This window comes from Anabrus simplex, chromosome 6, assembly GCF_040414725.1.
Source record: "Anabrus simplex isolate iqAnaSimp1 chromosome 6, ASM4041472v1, whole genome shotgun sequence".
NCBI classification, from domain to species: Eukaryota; Metazoa; Arthropoda; class Insecta; order Orthoptera; family Tettigoniidae; genus Anabrus; species Anabrus simplex.
Window position 1 is genome coordinate 225,877,498 of NC_090270.1, and position 17,681 is coordinate 225,895,178.

General features: G+C 37.7%; 1 protein-coding gene across 1 annotated transcript in view; it reads left to right on the top strand.

The window, feature by feature from the left end:
* LOC136876363 (coiled-coil domain-containing protein 137) overlaps window positions 1-13,321 on the top strand; it is a 63,649-nt gene extending 50,328 nt beyond the window's left edge. Inside the window, exons 3-4 of the mRNA XM_067150253.2 lie at window positions 7,312-7,659; window positions 12,933-13,321. Coding sequence (XP_067006354.1) covers window positions 7,312-7,659; window positions 12,933-13,130 — 546 coding nt within the window. The 3' untranslated portion in view covers window positions 13,131-13,321. The remainder of the gene's footprint in view (window positions 1-7,311; window positions 7,660-12,932) is intronic.
* The last annotated feature ends 4,360 nt before the right edge of the window (window positions 13,322-17,681 follow it).

Below are 17,681 nucleotides of genomic sequence, written 5' to 3' on the forward strand. Positions count from 1 at the left end.
CCTAAAAATGATTTGGCCTGCAGGATCAACTGAGCAGATATACATGCATGCACCAGATGCAACTTCACTTGCATCTGAAAAGACATGAATTTCAATTAAACTGGGTGATATATAGCAAGCCTGTGCAATGCCTTTACAGATGACAGGTCACAAATGAATCTCATCCAGACACTAGACAATTTGATTGGCAGAATGTAATCGTATGATGATTTTTCAAGCCATAGATTCTGAATTAAAATTTTCACAGTGAATATAACTGGACTCACCAACCCCTGTGGATCATATAAGCGAACTATAAGTGATAAAATGGAGCGCTTCATACATGAACCTAGATCCAGTTTAGCGCTAATGCCATAGACTTATATTCGAACAAGATAACCCCAACATCTTAACCACTGCATTTTTACCCAGTGATTGGACCTGACATGGTAAGTCGCAGTTGGGAGTTTCTGCCTAATCTATGATTTTTGCTTTATTGGAATTCTATTTTCGAAAATGGAGTCCATTCAGTGCTAAACCACATAAGATTTCTTTGCGAATTTGTGTGGCTTCTTCTGCGGTGGTTATGCCATGCAAGAAATCATCTACATATATTGATTTGTTTGTCACTTCTCTAGCATTTAGGTGTAAATTTTTATTCTCCTCAACCAGCTGAAATAGGTTCAGTAGACAGATTGAATGTGATTTTAGCTGCCGCGAAAAATGTCAAGTTGGTTTTCATGCTGTTGTATTTTGAGAGGTTAAACCATGGGTAGCCATGTTCAGCTCATGTTCTGAGCTGAGCTGCCAAACAATTAGCTGAAGTGAATGCTGTTCAGGTTCGATCGTACCTTGACAATACATCATTGATATATCCACAGATAAAACAAAGGAATGTATGTGAAAACAAAGAATAATTGATGGAAGGTTAGGATGTGTGGTAGGTCCTATCATGTGTAAGTCATCGATGGATTTTCCAGTGGATGACGGCTCTGAGCCATCGAAGTCTAGTCATAGCTTCGTGTTTAAACTGCTCTCCTGTAAGACATCATGGTGGAGTAAATAGAAAACATGCGTTCCTCATGAACCCTCAACATGTGGCCTAATTTCTTGTATTCTGCCATGAATTCTGTATACAGTATTTGTCCCGTAATATTTCATTGTGCTCTAACTTACTTTCCTAAATACATAAAGCACACCCAGCCTGATTTGTGGTATCTATATCACTCAGTTTTGAATTATAGTAAATCTGTACATCATCTGCCCTAGAAAATCCATTTATCTTTTGAGGTTTAAACTGTAACAGCAAAATGACCTTTCTCACATCTTTTTGCGATCTCAAGATGATTCGACTCTTAGGCTTTTTCCTCAGCTGAAACAATTTCTTACTTGAGACATTCCTCCATTTCCCTAAATTGTTTTAACTGATGTGAAAGATCAAAGGGACTAGCAGGAAAATTGCATGCTGTGGTTCTCCTTGCTTGTCCATAGTTTGGTATTCTCCCAGAGAAAACATATCTCAGTTTTGTTTTGTGGAAATAAGGATAGTGTGATGATTCAGGGCATAAACAGATCAATGCCAGTTAACATACCAGTGTTCTTGTGTTGATGAAATTGTGAATCAGCAAGTGTAATTTTGTGTGAATTTTGTCTGAAATTTGTAACCTGTTTAAGTTTGTAGGTTCACTAGGCAGATTAGATGTTATTTTAGCTGTCACAAAAAATGTCAATTTAGTTTCCATGTTGTTGCATTTTGACTTAATCATGGCATTTATCATTTCTGAAACTCTGGATTCTGCATGATTTATCCCAAATACATTGAATCTGACCTTTGTTGGATGCAGTTTTAATCTTCGACACAAATGTGATGATAAAAATTTAACCATAATAGGTATATGATTTGATCCTATATTGACTTATCTAAAGCTATTAACACATTGACAACGGGCCCCAAACGGAGGCTGTTACCCCATGTAGACTGGAAAGAAATTACACTGCTGCACTCAAACTACTGTAACTCGAAATGTAGTCAAGATATCAATCTCAAACTTGGAACATGTACTCGCTAGGTTTCTTTGTAGTCTGTACGTTGTGATACTTTTCAAAGCAATACTGTTTGCGGCTCCATTTAATAGTCTAAGTACAGTGTAGTATGAATGCTGTGTTTGTGCCATTCGTGTTCTCATTGTTTTCAAGTATGCAAGGATTTCTCTTTACGGCTACTCCCCATTTAGTGTTAGCCGTTAATCATTAGAAATATCTAATTCACTGTCACTCGGTACCTATTATAATCGGTTTGTACATAATTAATCACAATTATCGGTAGCCGTTGGCAACTGCATATGTCGCGCCATGTTGACATCTGCGCTGGAGCTCCAGGGAATAGCTCTACATATCTGATATTATTTTGTTAAATACACAAAAGTTTAAAGAAAGAAAGATGCTGTGATATTTTTATTCCATGACTACACCATTTGGAACTCATAATCTCGCCTACAATTTCATCAATAATCAAGAAAATACAAGGTGCATAACAGCGAGATTTCTCGTAGCCCGGCACCTGCTGTCGGCTGTCATCTACTGTCGGCTGAGAAGCTATGAGAATTCTCAGGGCTCATCACCCATGTGGGAATCTTCAGCCTCTCAGCCGACTGACGTAGACAATGAGAAAAAGGATATCTATAATCCAACCATCCCTTTCTTTCTTGAGTCATATAATCTTAAAATAATTACGGTGACTGGACTTTTCTTTGGCGCGAGGGGAACAATTCCCAAATCTTTTGTCACATGGCGACAAAAATATAAACTAGCGAGAAGCCTACAGGATGGGATAGTCGTCTCACTCATCAAATACTCCGTTTCGATTCTTCGTCACCATTTATATGGAGTTCAAGCCATTTAACATGGTTAATTGTAACCTATCATTTTTTAAACATTAATCTTTTTATCTTCCCTCAAAATTTTTATTGTGTATTATTCTGTGTCTTATGGCAAATCTAGGGTGTCCTGGATCAGACTAAATAAATAAATAAATAAATGTTGAAATACTTTGTCACATAGGGCACGTTGCCATGGGCACGCCATATTGTTCAATGATTCTTGGTGCGTAAGAATATCTGTGTATATATATGAAGTTTCCATGGCTACGAAGACAGTACAATTTAAAAACACATTAACCCATTGCCTTGCAATGACGGAAATTTCCGTCATTGTCCGCCGGTTGCCATAAATGCAATGACGGAAATTTCCGTCCACCCTCTTTATTGCTTTGTTGAGGTTTCCAAGGATACATATCGATATTTTTTTGCAATCCCAACATGTCTACGAGATGTTGGTAATCGTATTTCAGCTATCTTTGACCTTCAGCTACGTATTTTGCCGCCAAAGAGTCTGAATACGATCGAGTAAATTGCCGCGTAAAGCTTTAGTAAAGGTAAAGTCAACGTCATGGCCGAGTCGGATGAAGCTCGAATATTACGTTTTTTTGGAGGAAAGCGATGTCAATGACGGTTTCTCCGATGAAAGTGATACTGAATTACCTTCAAGTGACGTTAGCATTAGTAATTCCGAAGAATTAGATGACATTATTGAAGAAAATGAAGACGGGAACGCAGGTGGGCGTGTGCATAACCTAGAAAACTGAACGTGTACACAAACAGACAATGTACCAAATAATATGTGGTGTAATCTTCTTGCTACCACAGAGTTCAGTTCTCCAAGCCCCATAGTTTTTCTTCTGCTGAAAGAAGGTATTGATCCGGTTTGTCAGTCTTGTATTTATTATTATTATTATTATTATTATTATTATTATTATTATTATTATTATTATTATTATTATTATTATTATTTCCTTATGCCCAACTATTGAGCGCAATTGAACTTATTTAGCTGATGTCGTTGACTTTTCCTTCTCCCAAAATCTCTTCATCTTCTCACTGTGGCTTTTCTTGCGAGGTCTGCTATGACTCCAGAGGAAAAAATCCCAAGAGAAAGAACAGGGGTGAATCCCGCTATGGATGTGATAAGTGTAAGGTGGCACTGCATGTATATGAGTGTTTTAAGATCTACCACACTGTGTTGAACTATTGTTAGAATGTGAACTGTGTTTCAGTGTGTTAACTTGCTGTAGCAAAAGTGATCTCTTTTAAGTCAGATTAAATTGCAATTACTGTATATTTATTTTCAAGAAAAATTGCAGTTCAATGGGTTAACACTAAAATCTATGATCCCTCTACTCCATGTCATGATTGCAAGTAGTTAAAATTATAACGAACAGACAGCACAACAAGCTATAAACTATGCCCGTTTGTAAAAACTGAGATATCTGGGGCCTGTCAACAACCGCTGGCCGCAGTACTACGGAGATCTCCGGGGCCAGTCATCAGTGTGTTAAAACTATTTAAAATAATAAGTGTTTGATCCACCTTGTCAATACACTTTTTATAATTGAAAACTATTTATTCATACATGTTCCTGAAACATGGCATGTTAATACAAATCTGTTGATAAAACATTTGATTGTGAATCCAAATCTAGTAATGCTGTGCAGCCATGAGATTTTCCATTGTTGTCAAGTATCTGAACTACTGCTGCTGATAACATGTGTGATGTATTTGATCATGTTCCAACATGATTAGTTACTGTTGACTGAACTGAATCTTGTGGAAAATACGAGTGTGTGGTATCTTCTATTTTACCTTCACTTTTGTTGCCAGGAAACCTTTCCAAATGTAATAGTGTATTGTGCTGTTTCTGACACTCTTTTGTGACTGACAATTTATGGATATGTGACCTGTGCAGAGACAGATTATACATCCCAGAAGTCGCTTTACTTCATTAATTCTTGATTGAAGTGGCAAATATAAAAATGACTTGCATGTCAGCAGTGCATGTTGCTCACTGCACAAGGGACAGGTTGCTGACATGTGTGATAACAGTGTTCTGGAGCTGTTTTTGATACCCATTACTTCAAACTCAAAGTTGATCGATTGATTCCTTTACAACTTTTGAAGTAGTTGGCATTGTCCTTCCATACAGGTCATTAGTTCGGATACAGCTGGTCTCATTGCCTTTCATGTGACTCTCCTCCTGGTCACACTTTGTTTTAGAATTAAATTTGTCCATATTTAAACAAATTAAGAGGTTATTCCAGTCCTCAGTTGGTTGCTGGAAGCCTCTGATGCATGGATGTAGCCTTGAATTGAATTCAATCAATCACGCATTGATACAAAACACTGTTTGTTAATTTGATGTAATTGACCGTTCCCTGTATATGGTTATGAACCATTAATGGTTTGTTCTGGTAATGTCTTTCGAACAATTTCAAGGATGTGTTGTAATTTATTGCTGAAATTTCTAGAACTTGGAAGGCCTTGCCACTTCCCTGGTCAGCTTACCGCTCAGAGAATTTAATTTTTGGATTATTGAGACACCATCATTTGAATGTATTATAGAATGCAAGCCAATTGCCATAAGATCTGTCAAAATGCAGAAGTTTCAGAACTGCGAGTTTCACTTTACCTGTTGTAGCATGGTGTGAACCATCCTGCGAGCCAGCTAGTGAACTGCCCCCCATGAGCAAATGCTGTCTTTGAATCTTATATTGTGTGACTGATTTATATGCTACATCTTAGCATTAGTACTGAAATACGCTTTTTGAAACTCGTTCTTCGCTGCATAAAAATTGTCGAGTTCCTTCTTGTCGGTTAGACCCTGCATCCTTTCATCCTCATCACGACGTGCAGGTCGCCTACAGGCATTAAAGCAAAAGACCTGCACCTGGTGAGCCGAACATGTCCGTGGACACTCTCAGCACTAAAAGCCATACGCCATTTCATTTCATCACTGCATTTGTAATATTCCGACAAAATTACTTCGTCCATTTTCATATGTGCTTCTAATTTTATAATTTCTAATTCTCCTAGCTGTTTATTTTCAACAAAACATTGTGAAATGAGGTTAAGCACGCTTTAATTGAGCCACACTTACGAGTGAGGAATTTTACATGAGTCATGTTGAAGCTATTTTAAATGTCACAAATACAAACAAATAAAGAGAAATACAAATAAGTTATGCTAGTACAAACCGAAGTGGAGAATGAATTAGGGAACTGGATTTACTTGCCTTAACTGAGCCCTTGTTCAGTCAGCATTTCGTCGAAGCCACATTGCCAGTATGATGTGGCTGCTGATGTCTTCTTCTTGTTAGTTGGGTTATGTGAGGTTTAACAAGTGCCACTGAACTTTGAATTCAACCAATGTTATTTTATTGGTATCAAGTTAGCGATATGAAAAGGAACACACAGTGAGCAAGTTGGCTACATGGTTCGGGCCGTATACTTATTAGCTTGCATTTGGGAGATGGTGGGTTCAAACCCCCTTGTCAGTGACCATTAAGATGGTTTTCCATGGTTTCCCATTTTCTTATCAGGCAAATTGTATCTTAATTGAGGCCACAGTCACTTTCTTTCCTTTCAAGTCCTAGGCCTGTACTATCCCATCATCACCATAAGACCTGTCACTGTCAGTGCAACATAAAACAAATAACAAAATAACAGAATAAAGATAATGAAAGGTTAGTATGGGAAGAAGGACAATCTCCTCATCTTCACAGCTTCTTACGAGCTAGTTTATGCTTCGCAGCTTTAATCACGAGGTTGGGCATCAACACTTGACATACAGTATCTTGTCTCGATGAGGGAAGTGTAGAATAAGAAGGAAGCCAAATATACACTGGAAAAAGGAAGAGACAGAGATAATAACAAGGAACAGGAATAAGAACACAGGGAAAGCACAGAAGGAGAAAAGAGCCAGATAGGTCAATATAAATAATAGAAGATTGGAAAATGGTCAGGAACGTAGGTTAAGATAAATACAATGACGTCAGGGTAGGAAGAGGGAGCAAGGAAAGAAGAACTGGTATTACTATGTCGAGACAGCCTTGTTTATGTGAAGAAGCAGCCTTGTCCTGTTGTGTTTGTCCTAGTCTTTTCTTCCCGAAAGTGCCCATTCATTGTGTATTCTCTTATATATTCTTATATATGACTTGATATGGCACTTGTTTGTTCCATTCCTACATATTCATGATGTAACAGAAATCAACTGGTCACTTGGTGATCCCTTGTTGACTTGCCTGTAGTGATAAGAATTATGGTGTTCAAACCCATAATTCAATGTTGTTTATAAGGACACGTTTTATTATAGATGGAGGATTGTTCTTAACCGAGTCTACAAATGCGGTTCATCAATGTTCTATGTTTTGGCACTAGGGAGACTGGACATAAGTTATAGTTGCTGGATGGTTGTGATTTATTTTATTTTTCATATTTTCCAGGAAGTACTGAAAGAGAGCCAGTTTGAAGAGAAATTTAACGTAGCAGTCCAGAGAAATCCTGAGACTGGTGAAGTAGTTTCTGTTACCAAAGCTCCTAAGAACAAAATAGAAGATCTAGTGGGAAGCTCCAAGAAAAAGAATAAGAATAAGGGAAAGCCTGAAAAGCTTACAAAGAAGGAGAGGCGCAAGATAAAGATGATGGAAAAGAGAGCTAAAATGAAAGATAAGGAAGTCGATGAATTTGATCGTTTCAAGGATGAAGTTAAATTTGGAGAAATTGTTCATCAACCTCCATCTCTCAAAACACCTTTGAAGTTGAAAACAAGAGTAACAACTCCAGAAGGAAGAGTGAGTATTGTTTTCATTCAAAATACATGAAAATATTCCTATATTTTTTGATAACTGATTTAGTACAAGGTATGTTTTTTTTTTAAGTAAGTACCATTTTGATATAGAAAAATAAGTAATGTAAATGTTTTAACTTTTTTAAAATATGTAAGCCTGTAGCTTAAACTACTTCTCAACATAAGTTCGAAGCTTATTAAGGCACTTGTTATATCGTGAAACCAGCTTCTGAATTCCATCCTCATACAAATCTGCCAGATAATGTGCCAGCCACTGCAGCATGGTCATTTTTAGGTGGTGGTCGTCGTCGTGGTTTTTCAAGTGGTAGTCACTAGGTGCTAGGTCAGGACTATACGGAAGATGATCAATTTGACAATTCGGCTTAGGAATGAATCACCTTCATTACTGTACTGCTCAAGGGAAGTCAAAGCACTGCCTATATGCTTGGTTTTGTGCACCTCTGTAAATAAGGACTGGTGAGTTGCAAAATTGACGTTGAGTCTAATAATTTGGCCACCCTCTGTACACTGTATGGTGCATATCTAATGAATTTCTCAATTTCAATAATTATACTGTAGTATTAATGATAGTGAATTATGAAGGAGGCAAGAAATTGGATTACAACCAAGTTTTGTGGATGTAAAATAAAATGTTTTGTGGCGTTATTCAAAATGACTGTGTGCCACTTTTGCAAAAAAACAGGTAGTTGAGTACCGTATTTATTTCTTCAAGAATAAATGGATACCTGTCTGTGCTGATGAAATTAGGTATGAATGACATATGTGCTTAACTACTTATATATATATATATATGTGTGTGTGTGTGTGTGTGTGTGTGTGTGTGTGTGTGTGTGTGTGTGTTTTTTAACAATGAAATAAAATCACAAAAATTAATTCTCATAAGCAAAAGTTTAAGGTTTAATACATTTCATTCAAACAAGTTTTGTCTAGGGATTTCTGTCCAAAGTTTTTTGCCCTATTATTTATTTCGTCTACTATATCGATACTATGCTAGCCCCACGATATAGGGGTAGCATGCCTGCCTCTCGCACGGAGGCCGTGGGTTCCATTCCCAGCCAGATTTTTACCTGGATCTGAGGGCTGGTTCAAGGTCCACTCAGCCTATGTGATCACAATTGAAGAGCTATCTGACTGAGATAGCAGCACTGGTCTAGAATAGTGATGGGCAACGCTCTCGCTCAAGACTCTCGAGACTGACGTCACAGATCTCAAGACTCTTGCGATCATCTCGAGACTGATTCTCCTGTATTGCGAGCTGTGCAACCTCCTAGTAACTATGAGTGTAAACAGATAATATATCATAAGCAGTTATTGTGTGAAATAACGTTCTCGTATGGAAACGTGTGAGCCAATAAATTTTGTCAAAAGCCTGGAAAAGTACTGCATGTTCAACTAATAACCCCTTAAAACCATTAATGAAAGTGAAAACAGAATGTCAGTATCTTAAACTGTTCACGACTTATTTGGGGTGGACATCTTAGCGGACTAACCCTGCATAATTTGTGAATAACTGTAGATAGGATTTACACCTACTTGGATACCAGAGGCGTGCATTATTCAAACTTGATACTAGGAAAGATGTGCTTTGCTACGTATGAAACTACCATTACACATGAGTGGAACGTGTAATCTAAAATGCCTGACTTTGCTCCGATTCTCGCATGTTGCGAGCTGTGCAACGTCCCAGTAACTACGAGTGTAAGCTTGATAGTTATCATCAGCAGTTCTCATATGGAAATGTGTATGACAAATTTTGTCAAAAGCCTAGGAAAACACTGCATGTTGAACTATGAGGTCCATATTACCAGTAACGAAAGTGATGACAGAATGCCAGTATCTTAAACTGTTCACGAGTTATTTCAGGTGGACTTCCTAGCTGAATAACCCATATAAATTGTTAATAACTGTTATTAGGATGTAGGCCTACACCTACCTGGATGCCTCACAGTCGTCGTTGGCACGGTAGCTTCTTGTGATTCTGACCAGGCCGGAGGTGTTCTGTGACTATTCCTCTTCATTTATACTTGTGTTTATAAGTGTTGGGTCATTTCAGAAGTATTTCTGCCAACGTATTTTACTTCTTTTGAATAAATAACACAGCGGTTTACATTGCGTTTGGACATAGTCTTCAAGTTGGCGCATACAACTAGACAAAATAACACATTGCATTGTCGTATACCGAAGTACCTTATTATTATTATTATTATTAAAAAATACATCACAGATGGGAAATATCCTGATGGCAATGGTCACTTACAGTTGTGTAATAATAACCAAATAACCAGGATACTGATGTGGGCAAGTTTTCCTTCGTAAACAGGACCATAAGGGATTGGAATAAATTACCTGCAGCAGTCGTTGATAGATTCCCTTTCGGTATCAAATCATTTAAGATGATGATTAGGGCTAGTGTAAAGTGAAAAGTAAAAGCTGTAAACGATGGGCACTAGATTTGTGATTTTCTGCTGGATTTAGAATGTTAAACTAGTAGTATTTCTGCTGATATTTTCTCTCCATGGATTTGCTTGTTGTATTCTTGTTGTTGTAGTTTGGTAGTTATGTTTAACTTTACCTTAATATCTCTTGTAGTGTTAAGCTAGTACAGGGTGCCAGGAAATGTTCTCTGCAGCACCTAGGTGCTGCTGTGCGAGGTTGCATCAGCAGTTAAGTTGGCAGCTGCCGCTTGTATCAAAACAAAGAAACAACAAACAGTAAACTTTGTACTCACCACAGCAATTCATAACAGATGCTGGAAGTGTTGTCCTTGTGTTTGAAGACAGACTTCAACACGTCTACACATATTGTCAAAGACTTTCACTAAAGCTTCTTGTGTAATGAACTGCACATAATTAATGATATTCACTTTAAGTTCATCAGTCGTTTTTGGATTAGTTTTGTACACCTGCCTGTTCCTGGTACATCGTGGACTGAGCCGGTTACACGAAATTTACTTATCAAATCCTGAACGGTATCCCGGTTTGGACACTTTGAATTAGGAAACCGTGCCTGAAATTTTAGTTTAACATTTTCTGTAAACCGATTGTCTTCACGAAAAACGTATTCCACCAAAAAAACTCTCTTCAGTAGTAAACATTACCGCCTGTATTCTGTTGCACTATTTCAATAATCTATCTGAACGTTCGCTCACTGCAATACACACTGATGATTTCGACAGCCCACAGCTAACACGCGTGGCTTTTCCTGTACTGCTACCCTGTCGGCCTGTCGGTGAGCGAGCGAGGGCGACATGTGACACTGTGCTGCCAACTAAACTGCTCATGCTACCGTACTCAGCAGCATACAGGCACTGCGGAGAACATTTCCTGGTGCCCGTTAGCAAGTTCAACCTATAGTATTGTAAGCAGTAGTGTTAAACACTGGAGATGCTGGATTTGTGTATGATGATGCTGGATTTAGAATGTTCAACTAGTAGTACTTCTTGTAATATTTCCTTTCCATGGAATTGCTTGGTATACTCTTGTTGTTATTGGGTAATTATGTTAACTTTACATATGACACAAATACTCTGTAACATTGTAAGGTATTATTTCCTTCGTCACCAAAATGTCGGTAAACACAAGCAGTGGTCATAATATGATATTGAATGTGGGGTCTGATAACGATGTACACCTAGCTGTCGAAAGAATTGGAGCAAACTCAAGCATTTTAGATTACACATTCCACTCATGTAATGGTGGTTGCATATGCAGCAGGGCGCATCTTGCCGAATCTAGTTCAAATAATGTTCGCCTCTAGTATCTAGGCAAGTGTACCTACAGTAGCCGTCAGTTTCAGTAGTCAGGCTATTCATTTGTATACTTACCACTGCATACAATGCCAGAATGCATATCCTTTATAATTATGTTATACTGTGTCAAAATAGACCTTGCTAGAAATGAAAAATGAACGCCCTAGTCGCTTGTTGACATGTATTTACGGAATGGAGATGATGTGTGGTTTGCTATTTGCATATTCGGCGCAAACAACATTCAGCTCCATCTACCTGTAGGCCTAAGGCACGAGACACGCTGCTCACCACACAATGCGGGGACAATGCTCTCGAGATCTGTTGAAATTTCTCGTGAGAAATAGTGCCTGCACTAGTCTCGGGAAATCTCGAAAAATCTTGAGATCTCGTCTCAGACTGCCCATCACTAGTCTAGAAAGCCAAGAATAACGGCAGAGAGGATTCGCTGTGCTTACCACGTGATACCTCATAATCTGCAGGCCTGCAGGCTGAGCAGCGGTTGCTTGGCAGGGCAAGAGCCTTCAGGACTGTTACGCTATGGGGTTTGGTTTGATATCCATACTATTGCAATAAATTTTCTGTTGAATTTGCCATTTTGATTCATTGAGTGGTAATAAAATTAATTTTATAGGATAATTGGCTTTTCTTTGGAACTGTGTATAATTTCTGCCATGTTATTACAATAAAATTCTACAAATTTTAAAACAGAAACTGAGACTGGCCTAATGTTGCTAGGTTATATCATTACATTATTGGAAAACAAACAACATTTTAAAATCAATGGACAATATGTTATGGGATAAAATGAATCTATGGATGAAATGTCTGGACAGTCCTGGTAAGGCAAAATTGACTTTGTCCAAAGTGTCTCACTGGATAAAATGTACTGTATGTTGTTTTTTTATATTGCGCCAAAATCAGCAACTTTTAAGTTCAAATTCCTTTGGTGTCTGCTATAAACTATACTTTAACATTTTTATATAGAGCTCAGCATGGCCGTACACCAATGAAAATACAACAAAAGAAAGTGAAGTTATGTGTTCAAAAATGCACTATTCTAGATTTGAAGATTGAAACAGTCCTTATCTCAGTTTGATCAAGTGGATTTTTCTACATTTGTATTGAGTTCAAGTCATATACTGAATTTATTTATAAAAATATGGAAAGGAACACACAATAAGATAAAGACAATGACAGGTCAGTGTGGTAAGAGGATATAACAGAAAGATGATGCAAGGACAAGCATGAAAACACTTAAGGATAAGGATAATCCCCGCAGCTGTTCTCAAATTGACTGGCTCTCTCCTCATTAGTCCCCATTCTTCTATGCCCATCTCTTTACTCGTTTGTTCCTTTCCATTACTTCATTTGGGTGCAGTAAAGTTCATCCGTAAAAATTTTCTTCTCTGTCAGTTACGTTTGAGGTTGGGCCAAATAAAACTGTAATGTTCAGCATCTTAACTTCTTGTTACTTGTTCTAGTTTTAATCTCTCTTGTGCTTGTTGCAGCCTGGGAAGAAAGATCTCCTATTAAAACAACTTCTACCTTCAGAACAGAAGCTACAACACAACACAAAAGTGTTTAAAGCTGCTAAAAAGAAAAATCTCTCGGAAGGTGAACAAAGGCAGTTGGAAGCTGAAAGACTCAAAGCTGTGAACATGTATAGAATGTTGAAAACAAAGAAGTTAGGTGGTGTGGAAAGATGACAGCTTTTAATTACAGTGTGTAACAAAACATAAGATGGTTATTTATTTCTCTGTTGAACTGTAATAAAACTATGTACAGTAAGTCGAGTGTTTATTAGCTTGTTCATAAAGTGAATGTTGGTCATCCCAGACTAGCTGTTAGATTTGTGCACTGCTGGTAACAATGGTGATATTTCTCCTCGACCTCTGTAGTAGAAAACATTACTTGTACTTCTGACTGCTCAAGCTGTGTATTCCCTTTTAATACGTAGGTAAGGGTTGTTCTGCCCGAAGGCAGGTCTGAACCTCGGCAGAGGTATTCCCGAGCCAGAGTTTACTTGCGATAGGGTGGCCAGTTCCTTTCCGCTCCTCCATTCCCTTACCCCCCCCACCAACAGCGCGTGGCAACCCATCCAACTCCTGACCACGCCCAAAGTTGCTTAACTTCGGAGATCTCACGGGATCCGGTGTTTCAACACGGCTACGGCCATTGGCTTTTAATACGTACAGTTGCTCAAACAGATAATGCGTATTGTATAAATTATCACAAATACACTTTTCTCAGAAATAATTGTAGTTTTAATGGCCATTGTGGCTACCCACAGGATTTGTATCTACAATAGAGGTGAGTTATATTTTGTTAAATAAAATTAAGTGTGATAAAATATTAAATGCAAGGAACAAAGTACTATGCACAATTTCTTTTATTTGAGGGACTGTACTACCTTTAATTTGGCTACATCCACAATTTCTTTGACTGCCTCAAATTTTCTCCCATGGAGTGAAAAAGTATAACGATTGTAGGACTTGCACCACTAACAGATACCGTATCAATAACTTTTTTCACCCTTAACCATTCGTCTGTACGACGCTCAATTTTTGGGCAAACTAGTGGAGTTACAAAGAATAGGCATTTTTATAGGAAATTCAATTCTGATGATCCCAATAGTTTACTCATTATTTTTGTATAAAGCTTATGCCAAAACACAGAAAATTAGTTGAATGGGTGAAAACCATAACGGTATAAGTGACATTTCTTTAAAAAATGAGTTAAGTGCAGGATGTAACTCCAGGAGGATGTATCCTTTCACCAACCAGGGGATACAAGTGATAGCGGTAATATTCTGCGCTCTAGTGATGGGTGGTATAACTACAAATACCATGCTTTATATGAGTGTTGAAGATGTTTAAATGTCTTTTTCTCTGAATGACCAAAATGTTACTTATACCGTTATGGTTTTCACCCATTCAGTTGTCCCTGGAATACTGCTAGAGTTAGGAAGAAAATACATATAAACTTTTTCTTTGTAGAAATTTGAATTTTGAGTACAACTGATGAGCTCTATTTGAATGACCATATACAAACTGTCTTTATAATATTTTTCCAATTGAGTCATCCACATTTTTTGTGTTGCCCTATCCTGAGAGGTTTCCATTTCCTTCGTATTTGTGCTTCTACTGATCAGGTTCTAGGCATGTGAATATGTTGACAGCAGGTTTAATGTCTTAGAATTGTTTGTCTTAATGAAATTCCCTGCCAAAACTGAAGTCTTCCTTCTTTCTGTAAATTTGTGTTACGCACTTTTAAGATGAATGAGATATAGTATTTTTCTTCATTTTAATAATCTGATCAGCAGGCAGTAAATTTGACTGGTTACTTACTCTGCTCTTGTGTTTTTCTGTGGAAAAGTATAGGTATACTATGGTAGATTTTGTCATCATCCTCTTTTTCCCCTCATCCAGCTCCTGCCAGGTCGGGGCATTTATGGCACTTTTCCACCGTTCTCCCTCTCTCCTACCATTCCTCTCCTTGCTATTCTCTTTATTGCATCAATCTACCATATTGTAGGTCTCCTTCGTGCTCTCTTTCCCTCAAAATTCATCTCCATCTGTTTTGTTATTCTTTTCTCCTCCACCCCCCTTTACATGTTCAAACAATCTTAGTTTTTTTTTTAATATACAGCCAGTTTTCCAGTCATTTGACCGGGTCAAGAATGTAACAAATGAAGCCCCCTTCTAGCGGCGAGAATGGAACTGTGCCGGCTGCCAAAGCCTGTTGCACTCCTCTGGGGCAATGATTATTGAATGATTAATGAAATGAAATGATATTGGAGTGTGTTGCCGGATTGAAAGATGACAGGGAAAACTGGAGTACCCGGAGAAAAACCCGTCCCCCGTCCAGCACAAATCTTGCATGGAGTGACCGGGATTTGAACCGCAGAGGCTTCTTCAAACAATCTTTGTTTACTTCTATCAATTCTCTCATTTAGGTTTTCCATTCCAACCTCCTTTCTCACATCTTCGTTTCTGAATCTGTCTTTCCTATCATACTTCTTGGCATTTCATTTTACTGCTTTGAATTCTACTCTCCTCCCTACTTGTCATTGTCTAGGTCTCAGCTGCACAAGTCAGTAGGGGTGCATAATCCATTCTGTACATTATCCCTTTACACTTCCGTATTCCAGAGAAGGTTTCTTACATTTTGGTAGAATGTATTGCCTTGTTACACCCTCTTGCTAATCTCCATGTTCAGCTTTGTATTCTGAATTAATTCACTCCCTAGATACGCGACACTGAACAATTTCAAGGCTTTGACCACCATTTTTTAATTATATAATCGCTGTAAATGCAATATGCGACCGAAATATGTAAAACTGTGTTTGGCATGTAAAAGACAATTAGGTATATTATTAATTCATCTTGTGGCATTGAGTTTCACAACACAATCGATCGCACGGTGCCTGTCCAGAAGCGACCAATTCCCTCTTCAGTGGGTTGAGTGAGGTCTTAAAGTGTGCAGTTGGCAGAACAGAGCCAACATATGTACATGTATGGGGTAGTTTGTAGTTCCCCATAGTCAGAGGGTTTGGATTTCACTACCAAATACCTTTATTTATTGAGATGATCCCTGGATCTTCCAAACCGGTTCATTGATCTCCACGCTGCCCAGTCCACTTGATGTCCAGGAGGTGGAGGTTCAGATGTTCTCTAAAAAGCAACCAATGTTAAACATGCTAGAAAACTTGCATATTTGGATCAATCTACAATCTTAACGAAATTCTGGAAAAATCCAACATTTTGTTTGACAAGCCAATAATAATCAGTTGTCAGCTAAACCAAATACAGTAGAAGTCTGCTATAGCGAGTACAGCATATAACGAGAACCCCGTTATACCGGCAATATTTTGCTGTCTCTTCAAAATTCTTATATTAAACTGTGAATTATCCTTCGGTTACAGCGAGAGCCCTATCACTGAAGCATCCGTTATTACGAGCGATTAAGCGCGTGCGGTTTTCTCCGTTATCGATATTTGTGCACCCCAGCAATTATTTTGCATCCAATCGATTATCTTCGGTATCGTTTCCTTGCTATGTCCACTAGTGAGTTCTCTCGTCGACATTCGAAGGCGATGTCAGAGTCTATTAGTAATACCTGTCGACTGCTGTTCCGTAAAGAAAATTTGAAATGAAAGAGAACATATTTTCGTAATAAATGTGTAAATAATGTGTCCGATAACAGTTCTTAACTCGTTAAAAATAAAGGCTGACTAAACGATAGTTTAATTTTAATGCTAAATACTGCAGTTAAGTAAACATGGGATACACCTCGTGATATGGCAGAGTGCCTAATTGATTTCACAGGTTAGTTTATATTTTCTCGCGTCTGGTTAAATTATGGAAAGGTTATTATCATGTAAATTTATAGCGAGAAGGTTATGATTTCTCTAGTGGCGCTTGAAGTATCTTTTCAGCATATGTATAGTATGGTTAAGTTAGGATAGGTGACACTGTTTGAATAAGGAAACAAATGTTTGCCACAAAATGCGATCGATCATCTTTGGTATGGTATAGTTTTCTCGCTATGTGCATTTGCAAGCTCTCTCGTCGACATTGGAGTCGATTAATAATACCCAACGACCGCTGTTCTCTAAAGAAAATTCGAAATGAAAGAGGATAACAAGTTTTCGTAATAAATGCATAAATAACATGGCCGATAGCAGTTGTTAACACGTTAAAAATAACGGCTGAAGTAAACGATCTCTTAATTTTAATGTTATATACTGAAATTAAGTAAGAATGTGATACACCTCAAGATATGGCAGACTATATCACTGATTTCGTAGGATAGATCATAGTTTCTCGCATCTTGTTAAATTTTGGAAAGGCTATTCACATGTAAATTTTTAGTGGGGATAACTCATTTCTCTCCAGGTGTTTCAAATATGTTTTCATGACACATATACGGTTAGGTTAGGTGATTGCAAGTGACTAATCTCATGTTTTAATCCGTATTGAAATCTGTTAGTATACAATAATAAAGTTTTATTATGAATCCACCTGTTCAATACATTATAATGTTGTTACATTAAAATAACTTCATTCGTTAAAAAGTTATATATGGGACATGTTTCGCTCTCTTATAGAGCATCATCAGCCAAATCCGAATCTCAAACAATTGTTATTTACGTAACAAAGACTTAAGAACCATTAGAACACTTTTGACAAACTTAAAACTTATTCTATTCAAAAATCATAAAATATAAAATCCTTGTATACATGGCTCAATTACAT